This window comes from Hyla sarda, chromosome 10 (genome assembly GCF_029499605.1).
Source record: "Hyla sarda isolate aHylSar1 chromosome 10, aHylSar1.hap1, whole genome shotgun sequence".
In the NCBI taxonomy this organism is placed as follows: domain Eukaryota; kingdom Metazoa; phylum Chordata; class Amphibia; order Anura; family Hylidae; genus Hyla; species Hyla sarda.
Window position 1 is genome coordinate 122190720 of NC_079198.1, and position 21235 is coordinate 122211954.

The 21235-nt window shown below is 43.8% G+C and overlaps 1 protein-coding gene across 3 annotated transcripts in view; it reads left to right on the plus strand.

Moving 5' to 3' along the window:
- Positions 1 to 5396: 5396 nt before the first annotated feature.
- ATP12A (ATPase H+/K+ transporting non-gastric alpha2 subunit) overlaps positions 5397 to 21235 on the plus strand; it is a 54599-nt gene continuing 38760 nt past the window's right edge. The window contains exons 1-3 of one of the 3 annotated variants that reach the window (XM_056542471.1): positions 5397 to 5531; positions 6744 to 6944; positions 7059 to 7238. Coding sequence is in view for 2 of the 3 variants with exons in the window: in XM_056542476.1 (XP_056398451.1) it covers positions 18202 to 18204 (3 nt within the window). In the remaining variant the exon portion in view is untranslated. Of the gene's footprint in view, positions 5532 to 6743; positions 6945 to 7058; positions 7239 to 17405; positions 17506 to 18056; positions 18205 to 21235 lie in introns of those variants that run through there. The other 2 variants (XM_056542476.1, XM_056542475.1) reach the window with 2 other exon arrangements.

Genomic DNA, 21235 nt, shown 5'->3' on the forward strand with positions numbered 1-21235 from the left:
TGGTTCCCAATCTGTGCCCTTCCAGATGTTGCAAAACTACAACTCCCAGTATGCCAAAACTGTCCAGGCATGCTGGGAGTTGTAGTTCTGCAACATCTGAAGGGCCAGATGTTACAGAACTACAACTCCCAGCATGCCTGGACAGTAAGGGCGTGCTGAGGATGTGTAGTTTTGCAACATCTGGAAGGGCACAGTGGTCCAAAAACTGTGGACCTCCAGATGTTGCAAAACTGCAACTCCCAGCATGCCCAGACGCCAAGGGCTGTCTGGGCATGCTGGAAGTTGTAGTATACAGGGTCCCAATACTGCAATGCATGTCGCTTTACGGCGACGTGTATTGCTGTAAAGGGCCTGACCGCGGCTGAAGATCAACTTCAGGGACGAGGTAAGTACCAGGGCTGGTCCCCAGCACTCCCCCGTCCCCCGGTCTTCCTCCCGTCCTCTCCGGAATTTCAGGGGCCGGGCAGGACGGGAGGAAGTAACCGCCCCCCCCCCCCCATGCGAATGGTCGGTAAACTAACCAACGAATCGCAGGGTATAGGAGGAGGTGACAGGCTTGCCACCTCGCTCCTATACTTCAGCATGGTCCTGGCTGTCTGTGACAGCCGGGATCATGCAAAATTACCGGGCGGTCGGGTCCCAGAGACACGATCAGCCCGGTATCGCCGCAGATCGCAAGGGCGATTTCCCTTGCGATTTGCGGTGATCGCCGACATGGGGGGCCTACATGGCCCCCCTCGGCATTTGCCCTGGATGCCTGCTGAAGCATTTCAGCAGGCATCCGCTTCCGATCTCTGCCCGGCGCGCGGCAGGTACCGGAAACCGCCAGGGCATAAGTTTACGCCCTGGGTCCTTAAGTACCAGGGCGCCGGGGCGTAAAATTATGCCCTGGGTCCTGAACAGGTTAAAGTGTACCCGTCAGATCCAACAAAATATTTTTTTTTTTAAATATCACTCAGTGCCTAATTCTGACCATGTACATCTATTTTTTTATGTGTCCAGCACCTTTATTTATTTTTTTATTACACTTTTATCTCACTAGTCTGAATTCATCTCAAAGGGAGGGGGCGTGGCCTCACTGTGCAGGTCTCCGCCCCTCCCTCAGTATGCTGTCTGCTCACATCTACCCTAGCATTAGCAAAACTACAACTCCCAGCTTGTCCTCACTGACAGTAGAGGGACACAAGCTGACAGTGGGAGGATTTTTCCTCCAGCTCTGAGCCCTGCACTCACAGCTGTCAATCAACGAAGTGTGTCCATGACATAGGTGATGACTCATGGACACAGCAGGACTAGTATGTGTCCAAGCAGACAGGGGGGCAGTTGTTTGACTGGCTTTTTCAGTATGAAATACTGAAAATTTTCTAATGAAAGCGATTACAAAACCTATTGGTTATACATGCTTTACAACATATCAAAAGTTTTTGTATCTGACAGTGCCCATTTAAGGTGTGCAGATGGCAGATGACTGTGGAATGTAAGAATACGAGGTGCAGCTGGCAGGGATCGAAGGATAAGAAGAATAAGGGGTGTAGATGGCAGAGAAGAGGATAAGAAGAATAAGGGGTACAGATGGCAGAGAAGTGGGTAAGAAGAATAAGGGGTACAGATGGCAGAGAAGAGGATAAGAAGAATAAGGGGTACAGATGGCAGAGAAGAGGATAAGAAGAATAAGGGGTACAGATGGCAGAGAAGAGGAAAAGAAGAATAAGGGGTGCAGATGGCAGAGAAGAGGATAAGAAGAATAAGGGGTGCAGCTGGCAGAGAAGAGGATAAGAAGAATAAGGGGTACAGCTGGCAGAGAAGATGATAAGAAGAATAAGGGGTGCAGATGGCAGAGAAGAGGATAAGAAGAATAAGGGGTACAGATGGCAGAGAAGAGTATAAGGAGAATAAGGGGTACAGATGGCAGAGAAGAGTATAAGGAGAATAAGGGGTGCAGATGGCAGAGAAGAGGATAAGGAGAATAAGGGGTACAGATGGCAGAGAAGAGGATAAGGAGAATAAGGGGTACAGATGGCAGAGAAGAGGATAAGAAGAATAAGGGGTACAGCTGGCAGAGAAGAGGATAAGAAGAATAAGGGGTACAGCTGGCAGAGAAGAGGATAAGGAGAATAAGGGGTGCAGCTGGCAGAGAAGAGGATAAGGAGAATAAGGGGTGCAGCTGGCAGAGAACTGGAGATAAGAAGAAGAGGAGGTGCAGTTGGCAGAGAACAGAGGATAAGAATAAAAAGGGGTACAGTTAGGAGAGACCTGAGAATGAGAAGAATTAGGGGTACAGCTGGCAGAGAACAGGATAAGGAGAATAAAGGGTGCAGCTGGCAGAGACATGAGGATAAGAAAAATGTGAACATTTTATGGATATCCAATAGTCAAGGTAAGTGGTCTGCAATTTGTGGCTCTCCCAGATGTTGCAAAACTACAACTCCCAGCATGGCCTGACAGCCAAAGGGTGTAGGGGAAATGTTTAAGGTCCCAGAGGGAATGAGATCCTTGCTAGTAAGTCGGTGACCCCTTGCTCACTTCTAAGAGATGTGGATCTGAGCTCCTCCCATGGCTGCTGGTAGTGAGAGTTATGCAGTGAGACTCGCTCATCCTGCCCATCTGGTCCATGCAGCATAATAATGGTCACGATGGAACATGGTGGAAAATGATTAGGAAACTCCAGCTTCATCCGCAGCTCATCCCCTGCAGTGGGAGCAGCCTGTCCCCATTCCTTGCATTACTCCCCTCCCCCTGCTCCCACATTCCTGGTTTAGTACTGTGCAGGATCTCCTATGGCATTAGGGAGTAGCATGCAGAGCACACAACCAATATACAGTTATCTACAGGTTTCCTATAGGAACATTTACTGTCAGCCCCAGACTACATCCAATAGTATATATAAATATCTATAAATTACCAAGTGATACCAGTATACAAGAAACAGATATCACCACACACAGCCATCAGACCAACCAGCATTGCCTATAATACAGTATACAAGGGTCACCAACGTCTCCAGTACCAATGCCGGTAGTGCCGAGTCGGCAAGTCATGAACAAATTCTAGCTACTGAGTTTGCTGAAGAAGAGCCGGCTGAAATTCCAGAGGTTCTGGAGGCTCCTGATTCTTTAGAGGTGGTGTTGCGCAGATCCCAAAGGTCCAAACAGGGACAGTTGCCTGCAAGATATAGGGAGTAGCAATGTTATTTGTCCATAGAATAATAATGCCTAGTGAGTATAGCATAATTACCTCTGATGTAATTTCATGTACAGATAGTCAGTAATGTACATAGCACTTATGTATCTAAAATAGTCAAATGTCATATAATAAGTTAGGACTGTAGCTAACAAGTCTAAATATTCAGTCCATAGTAGTCATTTAATATTTTTTGTCTAATTATGTTCCTGTTCATCATGTATAGGGTGCTCTAGTGGCCAGAGAGTTCTCCTGGAGGTGTAAGTAACACGTACAGTGACAGAGCTACTGTGTATATAAGTAACATTCTAATGAGTTGTCACAATAAAAAAGGAAATGTGTATTTACTTGTATAATGTTGTGGGGAGAAGTAGCTATAGCCGAAGGGCCCCATTAGCAAAGGCATTCGGATAGAAAGCCTCCGGCAGCCCAATCCGAATCCGTCCTTATTCTCCAGTAAGCAGTTACGAGTCCAAAAATTCTCATATGTGTACATATTGGCCCTCATTTAATTAGAAAATCGGGTTGTAAGTCTATCTTGCTTTCTTACCCGACTGCTTTTTCCCCCTGGTATTTATTATTATGTCGCATCCTGTTTGGTGCACGTGGGTTTTGTAGGTTTTGGTTTCCAACTCCTCTGAGTTGTCGGGGAAAAAATCCACAACAATTCAACAAATTCGGGTTGGAAACCTTTATAAATACGTGGGAAAGCTCAGAAAAGTCGAATTACGCCCCTTTTTCGGGTTTGGGAGAATCCACATCGTATCCTTCGGGAAAAAATGTTGCATTGTGTCGCAGACTGGCGCACGATGTCTGCGACATGGCGCAGACAAAGATGCGCCAGAAAAACCCGACAAAACAAGTCGGGTTTAGAATAGTAAATGAGGGCCATTATTGTCCCAGTTATTAATACCCTCACAAAATAGAGCATGTATGGATGTTAAGAGCAATGCCACATGGACTCTTCCCCAGTTTATTTGTTCCCCAGCAATAATGAGACTTCACCTCCTCTCTCTGCAAAGCCAGAAACTTCAAGGAAAATGTAGGTAGCATCTGTCAGTTCATCATGTCGCGAGTGCTATGACTGCTGAGTATCAGGACTTAGACACTGACCTAGTGCTTCCCAACCAGGGTGCCTCCAGCTGTTGCAAAACAACAACTCCCAGCATGCTCAGACAGCCAAAGGCTGTCCGAGCATGCTGGGAGTTGTAGTTTTGCAACAGCTGGAGGCACCCTGGTTGGGAAACACTGCACTGATCGATCAAAATTTTTGACATGTCAAAAGTTTATTAGAGCTCCCTCTCTGTGTTGTAAGAGCTTAGCTAAATTGTTTGGGCTTATGCACATTTGTCACATGTACGGCGTCCATTTTAGGACATCGTCAGTCGTCAGCCGTAACTCTGTCCCGCCTCCTCTCTCAGACCAATCCCCTGTCAGTCGTCAGCCACAACTGACCTCCTCCTTCATCCGAAACTCCCTCGTCCAGAACGCCGTCATCCCTCAGACAATTCTCCCTCAGACGCAACTTCCTGCCGCATAGCGGAGCCGACGCTGCACAGCATGTATAGCAGAGTCAAAACTGTGAAACTTGCACGTGTACTACAGACACTACATGTGCTACAGAGTCTGTATAGCAGAGCCGACATTGAACAGCGTGTACAGCAGAACCCGTATAGCAGAGCCGACACTGAACAGCGTGTACAGCAGAACCCGTATAGCAGAGAGCCGACACTGACTTGGGGGATGACAGAGTTTTTTGGATGAGGGAGTTTAGGATGAAGGAGGGGGGAGGAGGGGGGATCAGGCTGACACCTGATGGAGATTGGTCCGAGGGAGAAGGCGGGACGCTGTTTTGCCTGACGCAGGATGGAGTTACGACTGACACCGGATGGAGACCGTTCACATGCAACCAGCAAAAATGTGAATGCAACTTGGATGTTCGGCTGTAGATAGGTTGATGTAAAGTGCAAGGAAATTAACAAGAGACACAGTACGGGGGTGATCTGCTGATAATCCAGCACTTTCTGCTGTATGCTGGATTATCAGGATTTCTGGCACGTTCCTTATTATACGTATCTCACCCTGGTTTATACTTTTAGGTCTCTCATCCCCTACAGAAAAGTGCTCACCTGGATATTACTGCACATTGAATGTTCAGCTTCCAAACCCTGCAGATGGTGGCAGCGGGGGTCTGTGTCCTGCGGGTTTCTTCTGTCCTCTCGGGAGCCGATACCCCCTGCCCTGTCCTCCGGGCACCTTCCAGCCATACCCAGGGATGTCTTCACTGGAGTCCTGTTTGCCTTGTCCTGCTGGGAAGTTCTGTAGCGGAGAAGCTTTATCACGTATCTCAGGTTGGAATATGTTCCTGAAGCATTATCCCCTCTATATAATGTTGCAGTAATTGGTATTGTAGTAATCTGACTAGTTTACTCTGTAGGGAATTGCTCTGCAGGATTTTACGGTGTATTAGGAGCCGCCTCTGCGTCGCCCTTTGATGGCATCACAGGGTCACACTGTCCGAAGGGTTACGCCTGTCACTCTGGAGCATCGGTTCCTCTTCCTTGTGTGGTAGCCCTTGGGGGGTATAGTATAGTTGGGGTGTTGCTTCAGAATATAAGGGGTTAATTTAACCCCTGTCACTCGTGACGCCAGGGTGAGGGTTAATACGCTGAGGTAAATCTCCGGCCTATCGCCACCCTTCCCAGGAACGATAGGTGCGTGCTTAAATGAATGAAGGTCCACAATGGAGATGAACTTGAACTTGCATAAACTTTACTGAATTACTTGCGGTACATCCAATTAACAGCAACAGTCTTAGTAATACAGTCTCTATATAGCACGGCAGTGATTGACAGATGCTGCGGACAATTGACTTATCCAAAGAGTTATCAGATTTAGGATTTTTGCTGAGATCTGTCCGGATTTAGGGGAATATTTAGGTCCGGTGATCTTGCTGAGGTAATAGGGATTGACATAACTCACAGTTTTTTAGAGATGACCATTGTCACAAGGCTTAGGCCTGGTTACTGCTGATGACAGCTGCGCGGATCCGTCCTCATCAGCAGCCCACGAAGAAAAGAGAGAGTAATGGCCGCCGCTCCCTTATATGGGCAGGGCCGTTTTGGATTGGTCCGTGTCAGCTGTCACTCACCGTTACAAGGCATGGTGGGTGAACACGTTACGGGACCTCCAAAGGTCCTTAAGCAAAACCATAGTTTCTACCTGATCACCTGACCCGCAGGTCCTGCTACTCTCCGTACAGGTAAATAACCAAATATATACAGTTTCTATACCTATAGCTATTTAAATATCAAATAGAACTACTATATATCTACTGACTAAGTGAGAGGTGACAAGGGGAAGACTAGACAAGAGGGACCCCGACGTCCTAGGGACTCTGGCTATGGGGACCTCTATACAGGTAACGTATAGGATACGGTACAGGGACACCACACTTGTATAAATGGTGAATCCCTATTAGATTGTTAATTATGGATAAAGGGATTACATTCTGATCTGTGTGTTTCACTTTTTTGTGCATTTTTTCTTTTTTATGTATAAAGGATTTTATCAAGACCTGGAGAGAGAATCCAGCTGTAAAGTCTGCCCTGCAGGCTACTATTGTGACACATCAGGTGTTGGTGGAGTTGTCTTCCCCCAGTCGTGTCCTGCTGGTTACGTCTGCCCACGAGGGAGTCAGTCTGGGACAGAACAGAGATGCCCACGTGGCACCTACAGCTCAAGTGGGCAGCTGTCCGCAGAAGGTTTGTACTGTTATTACACTGTATAGAAATGCATTGACAGATATAGGAATATAACATTATCTAAACCACTTTACTCAGACATTATCATTTACTCAGTTCTGTATTATTCTGCAGAAGAGTGCCGATCCTGTCCTTTTGGTCACTACTGTGCAGAGGAGGGTCTAACTGAACCGTCCGGTCGCTGTCTGCAGGGTTACTGGTGCATCAGGAGAGCAGAGACTGCAAACCCGACAGATAGTGTGACTGGGGATGTATGTCCAGCTGGCAAGTTCTGTGAGAATGGAGAAATCTCAGGTATACTATTATCTATCTATCTATCTCATATCTATCTATCTCATATCTATCTCTCTCATATCTATCTATCTATCTATCTATCTATCTATCTATTTATCTATCTCATATCTGTTTATCAGTCTCATATCTATCTAGCTCATATCTATCTATCTCATATCTATCTATCTATCTCATATCTATAAATCTATCTATCTCATATCTATCTATCTCATATCTATCTATCTCATATCTATCTATCTCATATCTATCTATCTCATATCTATCTATCTCTTTATCTATCTCATATCTGTTTATCAGTCTCATATCTATCTAGCTCATATCTCCTATCTATCTATCTATCTATCAATCATTTATCTCATATTTATCTATATCATACCTATCTATTTATATCTATCTATCTAAGATCCCAAGAAAAATCTGACAGCACTCCAGAAGTAAAACAAGCAAAAAGTGTTTATTGACCCCTGGTCAGCAGTGGATGCGACGTTTCGACAGCCTCACGCCGTCATTCTCAAGCATGATCTAGTGCTCAACAGTGCTACATTTTATCAGGTGCACAATCAATCACATTTACAGAAATCCAAAAAAAACTATTACATTAAAATTTGTATATAAAAAAACACATAACATCATAAGTGTATATTCAGTATTAGTGTTGCTTTCGAATATTCGCAATACGAATTTTATTTGCAAATACTGCATATTCGCGAATTCGCGAATATAGCGCTATATATTCGTAATTACGAATATTCGTTTATTTATTTTTTATTTTTTTCACAGTACACATCACAGTGATCACCCCTCTCTGCTTCCAGCTTGTGTGGTGTAATGAAGGCTCTAATACTACTGTGTGAGACTGGTGTACGAATTTTTGCTTATGCTAATTTTGTATATGCTAATTTTCGCATATGTTATTTTCGCATATGCGAAAATAAAACGAGAATATGCGAATATTCACGAATATATGACGAATATTCGTCCATATATTCGAGAATATTCGCAAATTCGAATATGGCCTATGCCGCTCAGCACTATCCAGTATCCATCAGTGTACAAATACTCAGTGCAACACAATCAATCACATAGTGCAACAGTACAGTATCTACATTCCGCATGTATAAGGTGCATTATTAAAGTGCTCCAGGTGTACAAATTAAAAACATATTAAAAGCATTAATGAGGGGGAGTGGAAAAACATACCGTCCCAGCCTGTCCACATATATATATATATCGGCATTCCCAGGCGCCATTGTATCACAAGGGGTTGCTTGTATGTCGGCAATCAATGCTGTCACATGACCAATCACGTGCCTGGTTATCTGACGCGAGCGCACGTTTTCGCGCATTCGCATCAGTGATATCCGATTTGAACGCTTATATACGAGCGTGCGCATCCGCGCCAGCGGGGACAAAATACAGTGACCCCTCGACCTACGATGGCCCCGACATACGATAATTTCAACATACGATGGCCTCTCAGATGCCATCGCATGTTGAAGGGAGCATCAACATACGATGCTTTTGTATGTCGGGGCCATCGCATAAACGGCTATCCCGCAGCGCAGACTGCTTCAGCTGCCACTGGATAGCCGTTTATGGTGCCCCGTATGGTCCGCTGACGATCACTTACCTGTCCTCGGGGCTCCGGCGCATCCTCTTCGGGATCCTCTGCATCGTCTGCGCTCTCCATCACAAATCCTGCATTTCTTAAAGAATCTAAGGCTGGGTTCACACCACGTTTTTCAAATACAGTAACTGTATACGGTTTTCCGCAAAAAAACGTATACGACTGTATCCGAAACCGTATGCATAGAGAATGCATTGTAAACTGTATTCCAAATGTTGTGTACGGTTGCATCTGTTTTGCCTCGGATACGGTTTTGCGGATTTTTCAACCGTTGGAAAACCGTATGTGAACCGTATGCGGTTCTTTTAACATTGTTGTCTATGAGAACCGTACACAGAATTTCAGAATACGGTTGCACACGGTTCTTCTAATCCGTTTTTGGAGTTGACACATGCGCAGATTGGAATTTCAATAGAACAATAGTAACTTTATTAAATTGCTGGAAAACTAATTCCAACAAAATAGCAAAACCGTTGGCAAAAACTGATGCAAACGGATAGAACCGTACGGGGAAAAAATGGATACGTTTTAATTTGGAGTCATACGGTTGTATAAGGTTGCATACGGTTTTTGCCATACGTTTTTTAGCGGAAAACCGTATACGGTAACCGTATTTGAAAAACGTAGTGTGTACCCAGCCTAACACCGACTACGCCTCAAGCTGAAAATATAGCCTTACGACAATTGTCCCTACCCCCCAAAGGCTTAAAGGGGTATTCCAGGAAAAAACTTTTTTATATATATATCAACTGGTTCCAGAAAGTTAAACAAATTACTTCTATTAAAAAATCTTAATCCTTTCAGTACTTATGAGCTTCTGAAGTTAAGGTTGTTCTTTTCTGTCTAAATCCTTTCTGATGACACCTGTCTCGGGAAACGCCCAGTTCAGAAGAGGTTTGTTATGGGGATTTGCTTCTAAACTGGGCGTTTCCCTAGACAGGTGTCATCAGAGAGAATTTTGACAGGAAAGAACAATTTTTTTTTTTGCTAGCCCGTTCCCCCCCCCCCCCCCCCCCCCGCTACGGCACTAGCCCGTTCCCTCCTTCCCCCCCGCCCCGCATACCCCGCTCCCTCATTACACTTGCAGTTACTGCAGAGTCCAGCAGTGGGCGTGCAGGGACAGCGGCGGCAACGAGGCGGCGGCGGCGATGTGCGGGAGGAGTGGCCTCCCAGCCAGTGGCCGGGGAGCCAATGCGCTCGCTCCCGCCTGTCTGATTGACAGGCAGGGAGCGAGTGCAGCCTAACTGAAAAAGGACTGATTGCCACTCCAAAATCAGTCCTTTTTCAGTGGCCGGTTTTTAAATGTAAATTAAACCTTTTTAATGAAAATTTTTTTTATAAAAGTATATTAGAGATATGTTGTAGTACATAAGTACTATTACATATCAAAAAATAAAGTTGGTGACAGTGCCCATTTAACTTCAAAAGCTCATAAGTACTGAAAGGACTAAGATTTTTTAATGGAAGTAATTTACAAATCTGTTTAATTTTCTGGAGCCAGTTGAGATATATATATATATATATATAAGTTTTTTTTTAGCTGGCATACCCCTTTAAAATTGTTCTATGGCACTCTCACTCATGCATCACATTTTACTAAATCTTACTCTATGAGACTTTGGGAAAGTCTACTGTTAACGGTGTTGATAATATAGAGGCTGAACCCACATACCCGTGCTCAGTAGAAAAAGACAGAGTCCACAATTTCACAGGAAGAAATGAAGCCACGGCACTGGGTATACTTTGCAGTTAAAACGCCATCTTTTTTGCAGCATAGCGGGTCAACGAGGAGCTGGACCAAGATGCCGACGAGCGCTGGTTTCGCGTGCAATCACACTTTGTCAAGGCATGCTGGGAGTAGACAGAGCCCCGTCTATATCCTCCCCTTAGCCAATCAAAAAGTGACAGTGAAAAGTTCATTCATAATTAAACAGAAACACAGAAAACACAATACAGATAAACTGTTACAAAGACACATAGTGATACATAAAGCAGGCATTACTGTTACCAGAACAGCCTAAATAGAAATTCAATAAACAATCAGAGAACAGAAGATAGATCGTTCCTATCATTCAGACCTAGAGCACCAGTTGCCCCGGTACGAATGATCCATTTTGCTTCTGCCTGCAAAAGTCTCGTATGTCGGTCCAGACCGCCGTCTCTGAACATTATTCTCTGAAGCCCAATAAATCTTAGCGCATTACTGTTACCATTATGTATTTCTTTCATATGAGAGATGAGGCGGGGGGAACCTTTTCCTGTCCTGATCGAGGCTAGATGTTCACGAAACCTATGGAACAGAGGACGGATAGTTTTGCCAATATAAAATAAATGGCACGGACAGATCACCGCATACACAACAAAATCTGAGCGGCATGTAATGAAGTCAGATACGGTACGGTTTATACAACCTAATTGGATAGAGCCAGAATCAATAAACTGTTTACAAAAAGAGCAGTGTTTACATTTAAAATTCCCTTTCGAGAGACTCTGTTGTATCCAATTAGATCAAGTCTGGGGGATACGATTTTTTATTATTTCATCCCTAAGGTTGCGGGTTCTGCGAAACGAAATTAGTGGTGGTTTCAACTGTAAGGGCTCGTAGGTCAGTATCAGCTTGTACCATGTGCCAATTTTTTCTTATTGTCTGCCTGATGGTATTGGCCATAGGGCTATATTCAAACGAAAAAATGGCTCGGGTCATTGTACCTTTTTTGTCGTTTCCTCGCTTGAAAATTAATTCATCCCTGTTTTTAGAGCTTGCCCTACAGAACGCATCCTGTATGAGTTGTTCAGTATACCCCCTGTCTCTCAGTCAATTCACATGTTGTGCAAAAATAGAATATTCTGAATTATTGCGGCGGAGGCGGAGAAATTGACTATATGGTAAAGATTTTGAAACATGAGCAGGGTGAAAACTATTAAAGTGCAGTAGTGAATTGGTGGCTGTTCTTTTCCTGTATCCTTTAACTGTAATACACTGGGGAGAGATAAGTAAGGTGACATCCAGGAATTGCCACTCGGTATCGGAGAAATTTGATGTAAACTTTATATTTATATTGTTGGTGTTAATATATGCGACGAATTCGTCAAACCTTTTCTCGGGCCGTCCCAAACAATCATCAATATACCTTGACCAATGTTTGATATGAGATTTAAAGGGGTTGTTGTTGGAATAGATTAATTGTTCTTCCCACACAGTCAGTAATAAAATTGAATAAGTCGGTGCCACTGGGGCACATGACAGGGGGCATTAAATGTGAGGGGCACATGACAGGGGGGCATTAAATGTGAGGGGCACATGACAGGGGGGCATTATAAGTGAGGGGCACATAACAGAGGGCATTCAATGTGAGGGGCACATGACAGTGGGGCATTATAAGTGAGGGGCACATAACAGAGGGCATTCAATGTGAGGGGCACATGACAGGGGGGCATTACAGGCCCTCACTTATAATGCCCCCCTGTCTTGAGCCGCTAACATATAATGTACTTCGACTTATAATGCCCTGTTATGTGCCCCTTACTTATAATGCACCCTGTTATGTGCCCCTTACTTATAATGCACCCTGTTATGTGCCCCTTACTTAAAATGCCCCCTGAGGGAACAGGAAGGGGGCATTATATGTGAGGGGGACATTGCAGGGGAATTATAAGTGAGGGGCACAGCACAGGGGGGAATTATATGATAGGGGCACAGGATAGAGGGCATTATATGGTAGGGGCACAGGACAGAGGGCATTATTATTATGAGGGGGAACAGGACAGGTCATAGTTATGTGGGGGCACAGGATGGGGCATTACTATATATGAGGGGCACAGAGTATAAGGAATCTCTGGGGTAGTACGGTTTTCATTAGCCACAATACATCACAGTATTGTATTCAGAGGGATATTTAGAGCGTACAGTGTGTGGTAGTATTATATTCAGTGGGTACAGTGTGTGGCAGTATTATATTCAGAGGGTACAGTGTGTGGCAGTATTATATTCAGAGGTAAAGTGTGTGGTAGTATTATATTCAGGGGTACAGTGTGTGGCAGCATTATATTCAGTGGTACAGTGTGTGGCAGTATTATATTCAGAGGGTACAGTGTGTGGCAGTATTATTCAGTGGGTACAATGTGTAGCAGTATTATTCAGTGGGTACAATGTGTGGCAGTATTATATTCAGTGGGTACAATGTGTGGCAGTATTATATTCATTGGGTACAGTGTGTGGGCAGTATTATATTCAGTGGGTACAATGTGTGACAGTATTATATTCATTGGGTACAGTGTGTGCCAGTATTATATTCAGAGGGTACTGTTACGCCTAGCGCTCCGGGTCCCCGCTCCTCCCCGGAGCGCTCACGGCGCCTTTCTCCCTGCAGCTCCCCGGTCAGCGCTGACCGGGAGCGCTGCCCTGTCATGGCCGTTGGGGATGCGATTCGCACAGCGGGACGCGCCCGCTCGCGAATCGCATCCCAGGTCACTTACCCGTTCCCGTCTCCTGCGGTCATGTGCTGGCGCGCGCGGCTCCGCTCTCTAGGGCGCGCGCGCGCCAGCTCCCTGAGACTTAAAGGGCCAGTGCACCAATGATTGGTGCCTGGCCCAATTAGCTTAATTGGTTCCCATCTGTTTCCTGGCTATATCTAGTCTCCTCCCTTGCACTTCCTTGCCGGATCTTGTTGCCCTAGAGCCTAGTGAAAGCGTTTTTGTGTGTTTATACCCTGTGTACCAGAACTTTGCTATCTCCCCTGACTACGAACCTTGCCGCCTGCCCCCGACCTTCTGCTACGTCCGACTTTGCTTCTGCCTACTCCCTTGTACCTCGCCTATCTTCAGCAGCCAGAGAGGTGAGCCGTTGCTAGTGGATACGACCTGGTCACTACCGCCGCAGCAAGACCATCCCGCTTTGCGGCGGGCTCTGGTGAAAACCTGTAGTGTCTTAGAACCGGTCCACTAGCACGGTCCTCGCTATCCCTCTCTGGCACAGAGGATCCACCTCCTGCCAGCCGGCATCGTGACAGGTACAATGTGTGGCAGTATTATATTCAGAGGGTACAGTGTGTGCCAGTATTATATTCAGAGGGTACAATGTGTAGCAGTATTATATTCAGTGGGTACAATGTGTGGCAGTATTCAGTGGGTACAATGTGTGGCAGTATTATATTCAGTGGGTACAGTGTGTGGCAGTATTATATTCAGTGGGTACAATGTGTGTCAGTATTATATTCAGTGGGTACAGTGTGTGTCAGTATTACATTCAGTGGGTACAATGTGTTGCTGTATTATTCAGTGGGTACAATGTGTGGCAGTATTATTCATTGGGTACAGTGTGTGGCAGTATTATATTCAAAGGGTAAAGTGAGTTGTAGTATATTCGGAGGGTACAGTGTGTCAGAATTATATTCAAAGGATATGGTGTTTGGCAGTATTATAATAAAACTTGTTTTCATATAGAGGATCAGAATCTGCTGACATAGTGAGGAGCCGTCTGGGCGTCAAGTTATGCAGCGAGAATATTTAGCTGGACCTGGCGGTATGTACCATCTGAATTAGATAAGGAAAGACTATAGAGAAGACGTCACCTATAGTCACTGATATCATTGTGTATTGTCCTGACTGTCCCATCAGAGCTGTAGTCACTTGTAAGTTTTGCAGTAATGATGGGTGAAACAACAACTCCCAGCATCTCCTCACCACTGCTTAGGTCATACTGGAAGCTGTAGTTTTAAATGGTAAAAACTTCTTTAGCGCTTTCCCATTCTGTGGTAATTGGTGTATTTGATTATTATACTGGATACATTTAATAATATTGTAAGTTCTTTAAGAAACACCTTATCTTCTGTCCACCAAAACGAAATTCTCTAATAGTGCCCCTCCCGAGACTAGACTCTGGATCCGCCCCTGGCCCCGATACTAGTATCGGGGCCAGGGGCGGACTGACCGGCTGGGTAAAGAGCCCGCTGCAGCTGCTGGGGATATCCCTGCGCTGCTCCTGGTCTGTGTATCATTAGCAGAGACAGGCAGAGCAGGGATGAAGGTACCTGATGATGGCTCCGCCCCCAGCACAGGAGAGGACGGGGGCCGAAAGCTGACAGACCTCCGGAACACAGAGCAGCTTCATGTGAGGTGAGTGATGTCCCGTGTCCTCCCTCTCCCCCCCCTGATCAGCAGTATATCCTGGGGCTGGGTCATGTGTATAGTAGCATTCCAGTGGGGTCACTTTCCCTCCTTCAGTGTCAACAGGTCACATTATCAGAACAATTTTTTGTAAATCGCGGTAAAACCATGCAATTTTTGGCACGATTTTTCCATTAATTGTTCCGGTAATGTGACCTGTTGGTGGAGGGAAAGTGACCCCTCTGGAAGGACAACATATGAACACACTGCTAGTTTATCATTAACCCCTTAAGGGTACATTCACATGTACAGGATCTGCTGCATATTTTGTGCAGCTGATTTTGCAACCCATTAGCTTCAATAGGTAGCAAAATCAGATGCAGAAAATATACAGCAGATCCTGTACGTCTGAACGTACCCTAAGGGCTCATTCAGGGGTGAATCCACAGTGTATTTTACGCTGCAGATCCACCGACAATGGACCCTACAGTGCTGCCTCCATCTGTACCTGCCCCTAACGGCAATCCTCCGCTACGAGCAGACACACTTTGATGTGTATACTCGCGCACATCATGGCCGCTCCTCCTGCTCTCTGAACTAGGCCGAGAGCAGCTGCGATGTGTGCGAGTATACACATCAAAGTGTGTCTGCTCGTAGCGGAGGATTGCCGTTATGAGCAGGCACAGATGGAGGCAGCACTGTAGGGTCCATTGTCGGGGGATCCGCAGCGTAAAATATGCTGAGGATCCGTCCGTGTAAATGAGCCCTAAGGACACAAGGCGTATGTGTACACGCGGTGCCTGCTCCCACTGTGTTGTATAAATCATTAGCTAGAACCCTCGGCTAATGCCAGATATCACCAATCAGGCTGATGTCCGACATTAACACTTTAGATGCCGCTATCAAAGTTGATGGTAGTGTCCAAAAGCTTTAATGCCTTAAGGACATAGCATTTGTCTGTTTTTGCACTTTTTTTCTTTCCTCGCCCTTTCAATTTTACACCTAAAAATCCATCAACTTTGTAGTGACATCAGTCATTTTACCCCAAAATCTACAGCAAAAATGGCAAAAAAAAATCATTGCGCAACAAGAATGTATGAAGATTTTAAATTACATTTTTTTAATTAAACATGTTCTGCACAGTGTGTGTGTGTGTATATATATATATATATATATATATATATATATATATATATATATATATATATATATACATATACAGTGCTCCCTCAAGTTACAATATTAATTGGTTCCAGGACGACCATTGTATGTTGAGACCATTGTATGTTGAGACCAGAACTCTATGGAAACCTGATAATTGGTTCTGAAGCCCCAAAATGTCATCCAAAAATAGGAAAAAGTGAGGATTAAAGAAAAATATGTGGATAACTAATACATATAAGTAAGAAAGATCTGCTGGGAGCTGTAAATCACTGTCTATTTCAGTGTTTCCCAAAGAGGGTGCCTCCAGCTGTTGCAAAACTACAACTACCAGCATGCCCGGACAGCCGAAGGCTGTCCGGGCATGCTGGGAGTTGTAGTTTTGCAACAGCTGGAGGAACCCTCTTTGGGAAACACTGGTCTATGTAGGGGACAGAAGCTTCTTCAGGGTCCTGTACAGAAAACACAATGTCCTAAAAATAGTAAAATAGAGCCGCCCTCACCTGGTGTCCAAAAGAGCAGCTAACCCTGGTACAGGTAAAGAGTACAGAACATGTAATACCTCCCTGTACTGTAGGGGGCGCTACCAGACACCAGTCAGTGCATGCACTTCAGTAATACAGGTAAAGAGTAGTGCAGAACATGTAATACCTCCCTGTACTGTAGGGGGCGCTACCAGACACCAGTCAGTGCATGCACTTTAGGAATACAGGGGTTTTACCAGTGAAATATCCATTTTGATTGGTCGGTTCTTCCAGCCATTGACATGTTTCGCAGATTCCATAGCATTGTATGTTGAGTCTGGTTTCAAGTTACAATAGTCCAGAAAAGACCATTATATGTTGAAACTATTGTATGCTGAGGCCATTGTAAGTTGAGGGATCACTGTATATGTATTTATTTATTTATTATATATATATATATATATATATATATATATATATATATATATACATACATACACACACACACGTTTTAAAATTGCCCCCCCCCACTTTTGTCACTGGCCCCCCATGTGCCCCCATAAATATGAATGCTGGAGACTGAATGATGCTGAGACCGAAGCATCCTCAGCACTGACAGGCAGCCTGCAATTGCCCCGTTGCTCCCCCGCCTGGATGCGCCACTGATCGGGACAGCCTTATTTATTTTAAATTGGGGGTGCACAAGGGGGGCCACGGCCTGATCTAGGGGGGGCCATGGCCCCCTCTGGCCCCCCCCCTAGCGACGCCACTGATCCCGGGGTCTCCCACTTATGCTGGCTAGGATGTGGTGCCAAAGGCAACCTATATCAGGTCTTATGGTCCTGCCCTGTGACCCTTCTGGACTTCCTACAAATTACTATGAACAGATGTAATTGCAGACATCTCCATGGTAACCTCAGTCAGTCTTACTGTTTACAGACTTAGGAATTATCCATTATTTTGTATAATATGTATCTTAGCTAAAATACTTTTGGTAAGAAACTGGAAAACAACGTCAATCCCGACCAGGGAATCCTTGATTAATAAAATGAATCTTACCTACTCTTATAAGGTTATAGCACTAGGGGCTGGCAGACTACCTACCTTCCTGAACCGCTGCCAACTGTGGTGGTCTTCCTCTTATTGCGGATATATATATATATATATATATATATATATATATATATATATATATATATTTAACTTTCCATTGTCCCCTTTTCACTACTGAGCGAACATTTGTGAATAGCTCTCTACTTATACCCAGGGCCGCCATTACAGCCAGTACTCCAGTAAGGGGCCCGGGCCCCAAGGTGAACCCCCCTCAGCAGCCCCAGTACAGAGGCAGGAGACTGCTGTATAAAGCTTCCAGGGGTGGACAGAGGAGGCGCTGCTACCAGAGACATCATTTCTTAAAACCTGTAGCATGAGGTACCTGTAATATCAGCGCAGGGGCCGACAAGAGCAGAGAGGACGCCCCGCCCCTCCCCTCACACTATTGGTGGAGCAGGATCACGTGATTTGTTTTTCCTTCTCCAAGACCCTGACACCCGGTGGCCTCTGGTAATTGGAAGACTTCCCATGCCTAAGGAAGCATCTGTCAATCATGGTGAGTTACTTACTGGAGAGGGGGTGGGTATTGGGGATTAGTAGGAGATAAATAGGCAATATCTCATGCAACAGCTGGAGGCACCTTGGTTGAAAAACAATGAGATTGTGACTATTTACCTCCAGCTCATTGTTTCTCAACCAGGGTGCCCTCAGCTGTTGCATAACTACAACTCCCAGCATGTCTTTGGCTGTGTGGGCATGCTGGGAGTTGTAGTTTAGCAACAGCTGGAGGCACCCTATTTGGGAAACACTTTAATATTTATCTATTTATTTATTTATCTATCATCTGTCTTTCTCATATCTATTTATCTATCTCTCTCTCCCCCAATAGGGCCCCTACTCACTAGACACCAGGACTGGTTGCAGGCCAAATCTATCTATCTATCTATCTCTATCTATCTATCTATCTCATATCTATTTCTATCTATCTATCTATCTATTTATCTCATATCTATCTATCTATCTATCCATCTATCTCATATCTATCTATCTATCTATCTATCTATCTCATATATATCTATCTATCTCATATATATCTATCTATCTTATATCTATCAATCTATCTATCTTATATCTATCTATCTATCTATCTCATATCTATCTCATATCTATCTATCTCATATCTATCTATCTATTAATCTCATATCTATCTATCTATCTCATATCTATCTGTCTATCTCATATCTATCTATCTTATATCTATCTATCTCATATCTATCTCTATCTATCTATCTCATATCTATCTATCTTTCTCATATCTATCTATCTCATATCTATCTATCTATCTCATATCTATCTATCTATCTTTCTCATATCTATCTATCTCATATCTATCTATCTCATATCTATCTATCTATCTCATATCTATCTATCTATCTATCTATCTCATATCTATCTCATATCTATCTATCTCATATCTGTCTATCTTATATCTATCTCTATCTATCTATTTATCTCATATCTATCTATCTCATATCTATCTATCTATCTCATATCTATCTATCTCATATCTATCTATCTATCTCATATCTATCTATCTATCTATCTCATATCTATCTATCTCATATCTATCTATCTATCTCATATCTATCTATCTATCTCATATCTATCTATCTATCTCATATCTATCTATCTATCTCATATCTATCTCATATCTATCTATCTCATATCTATCTATCTCATATCTATCTATCTTTCTCATATCTATCTATCTTTCTCATATCTATCTATCTCATATCTATCTATCTATCTCATAGCAACAGGAGAATACAGCAGCACACTGCTAGCACAAAGATATAGATAAAACATGAAAGACTTTTAATAACTCTTATAGACCGAAACTATTCAGCAAAATATACTTACATATAAAGTTGCCAGATTACGGAACATTATATATATATATATATATATATATATATATATATATATATATATATATAAAATATATATATATTTTTTTTATATATACATATTTTTTGTTGTTTTTATAGGTGATCATTACCACTAGGGCCCAGTGTTTTTTTTTCACCCCCTTTTATTATATCTGTGCCAGAGTACTAAATAGTGCAATTTATTACATTGATTTTATATATTTAATAAAATTGTTAACTAAAGCAAACCTATTTTATTTGAATATCATTATGCACCTTTTGGGGGTAAAAATCCTTGAGGATTGGTTATACATTTCTTTTTTTATATTTGATTCTCGGCCATTGGGTTTCGGCATATAACCAAATATATCCTCGGATTGTGGTTTGTGAGCTGCACACACATTGTATTTTCATATTTATTTGGGGTTCTTGTGTAGCATCCTCACCAGAATTTGACAGTTCTCCAACACTATTTTTACTGTCGCACATCATGAACTCTCTGTTGCTTTTTTTTAGATGTCACCTTGATAGGGAATGTTCAGGAAGGGAATGGGGTATCCACCACTTATCGGAAAAGTACTGCAGTCAATGCAATTCTGTGTGCCTGCTCGTGTCCCCCACCGTATGTTATTAAGAACCTGCCGGTGGGTGAGATCATACAGGCGCGCAGAAATTGCCCCACAGACACAGATTCGCCATGAGCAAGAATCGTTCCAGTTTGTTGGCACTGGGTAAGATACAAGCGGTGACATCAGATGTATCTCCAGTAGTATTTTTCACTACATACAGGCCCAGATTCATCAAAGAATGTCTATGGTAGAACTATTTTCCCTCGTTTATTTGGGTGGTGGGTTTGACTAGCGTGCATCTTATTTATCAAGAAGGTGCAGCAGGATGATGAATTTTGCGCAGCTCTGCTGTGGTGGGAAAAGCTCTACCACATACACTTTATCTAGACGCTTGTGAGGGAGGGAAGTAGACACTTTCCCGGGTCCTGAATTTGGCAGGTTAGGGGTTTTTACTTTCACAGAGCTGCCGGGACATTTTTACTTGCATTTTAGACGCTACAATCAAATTTGATTGCGGTGTCTAAGGGGTTAAAGCCGGGTATCACCGTGATCGCTGGCATTAGAGATCGGTCTGGGTGGCAGATAGCCACCAGGACCACCCAGCTATGACCCGCGCTCAGCTCCTGGTCGCATGTCATAGACGGGGAGAGGGACGCTGTCGTCCAGAAGAGGTTAAAGGTTGAATTGCGGAAGGTAGAAGTGATTCTCACGCCTACTGGTAGGTGATGTAGCTTTGCGCCTAAAAAAGTACCTGCACACAAAATAGCGACTTTTGACAAAACTCACAAATGATAAATACGTGACCACTGCATGGTCAAAAAGAAAAAGTTCTGTGGGTAGGCAAAAAGAGTGAAACTGTCTATATCAAAAGGCGCATAAAAGTCGCTAAATATGCTGCTTGTGCCTGAACTGCGCCAAAACATAGACAAAATTTTTTTTCTAAAAGCAATGATAAAGCTCTTGAATTTTCTTCCATTTGTAAAATTGTACACAAGTACATGCCCACGATACTTTCTGATCCGCTCTTCTCAGGTGTCACCAAGTCTGGATACAGATGTGTTACCAAGAAGGCGCCGACTATTGGACAGTT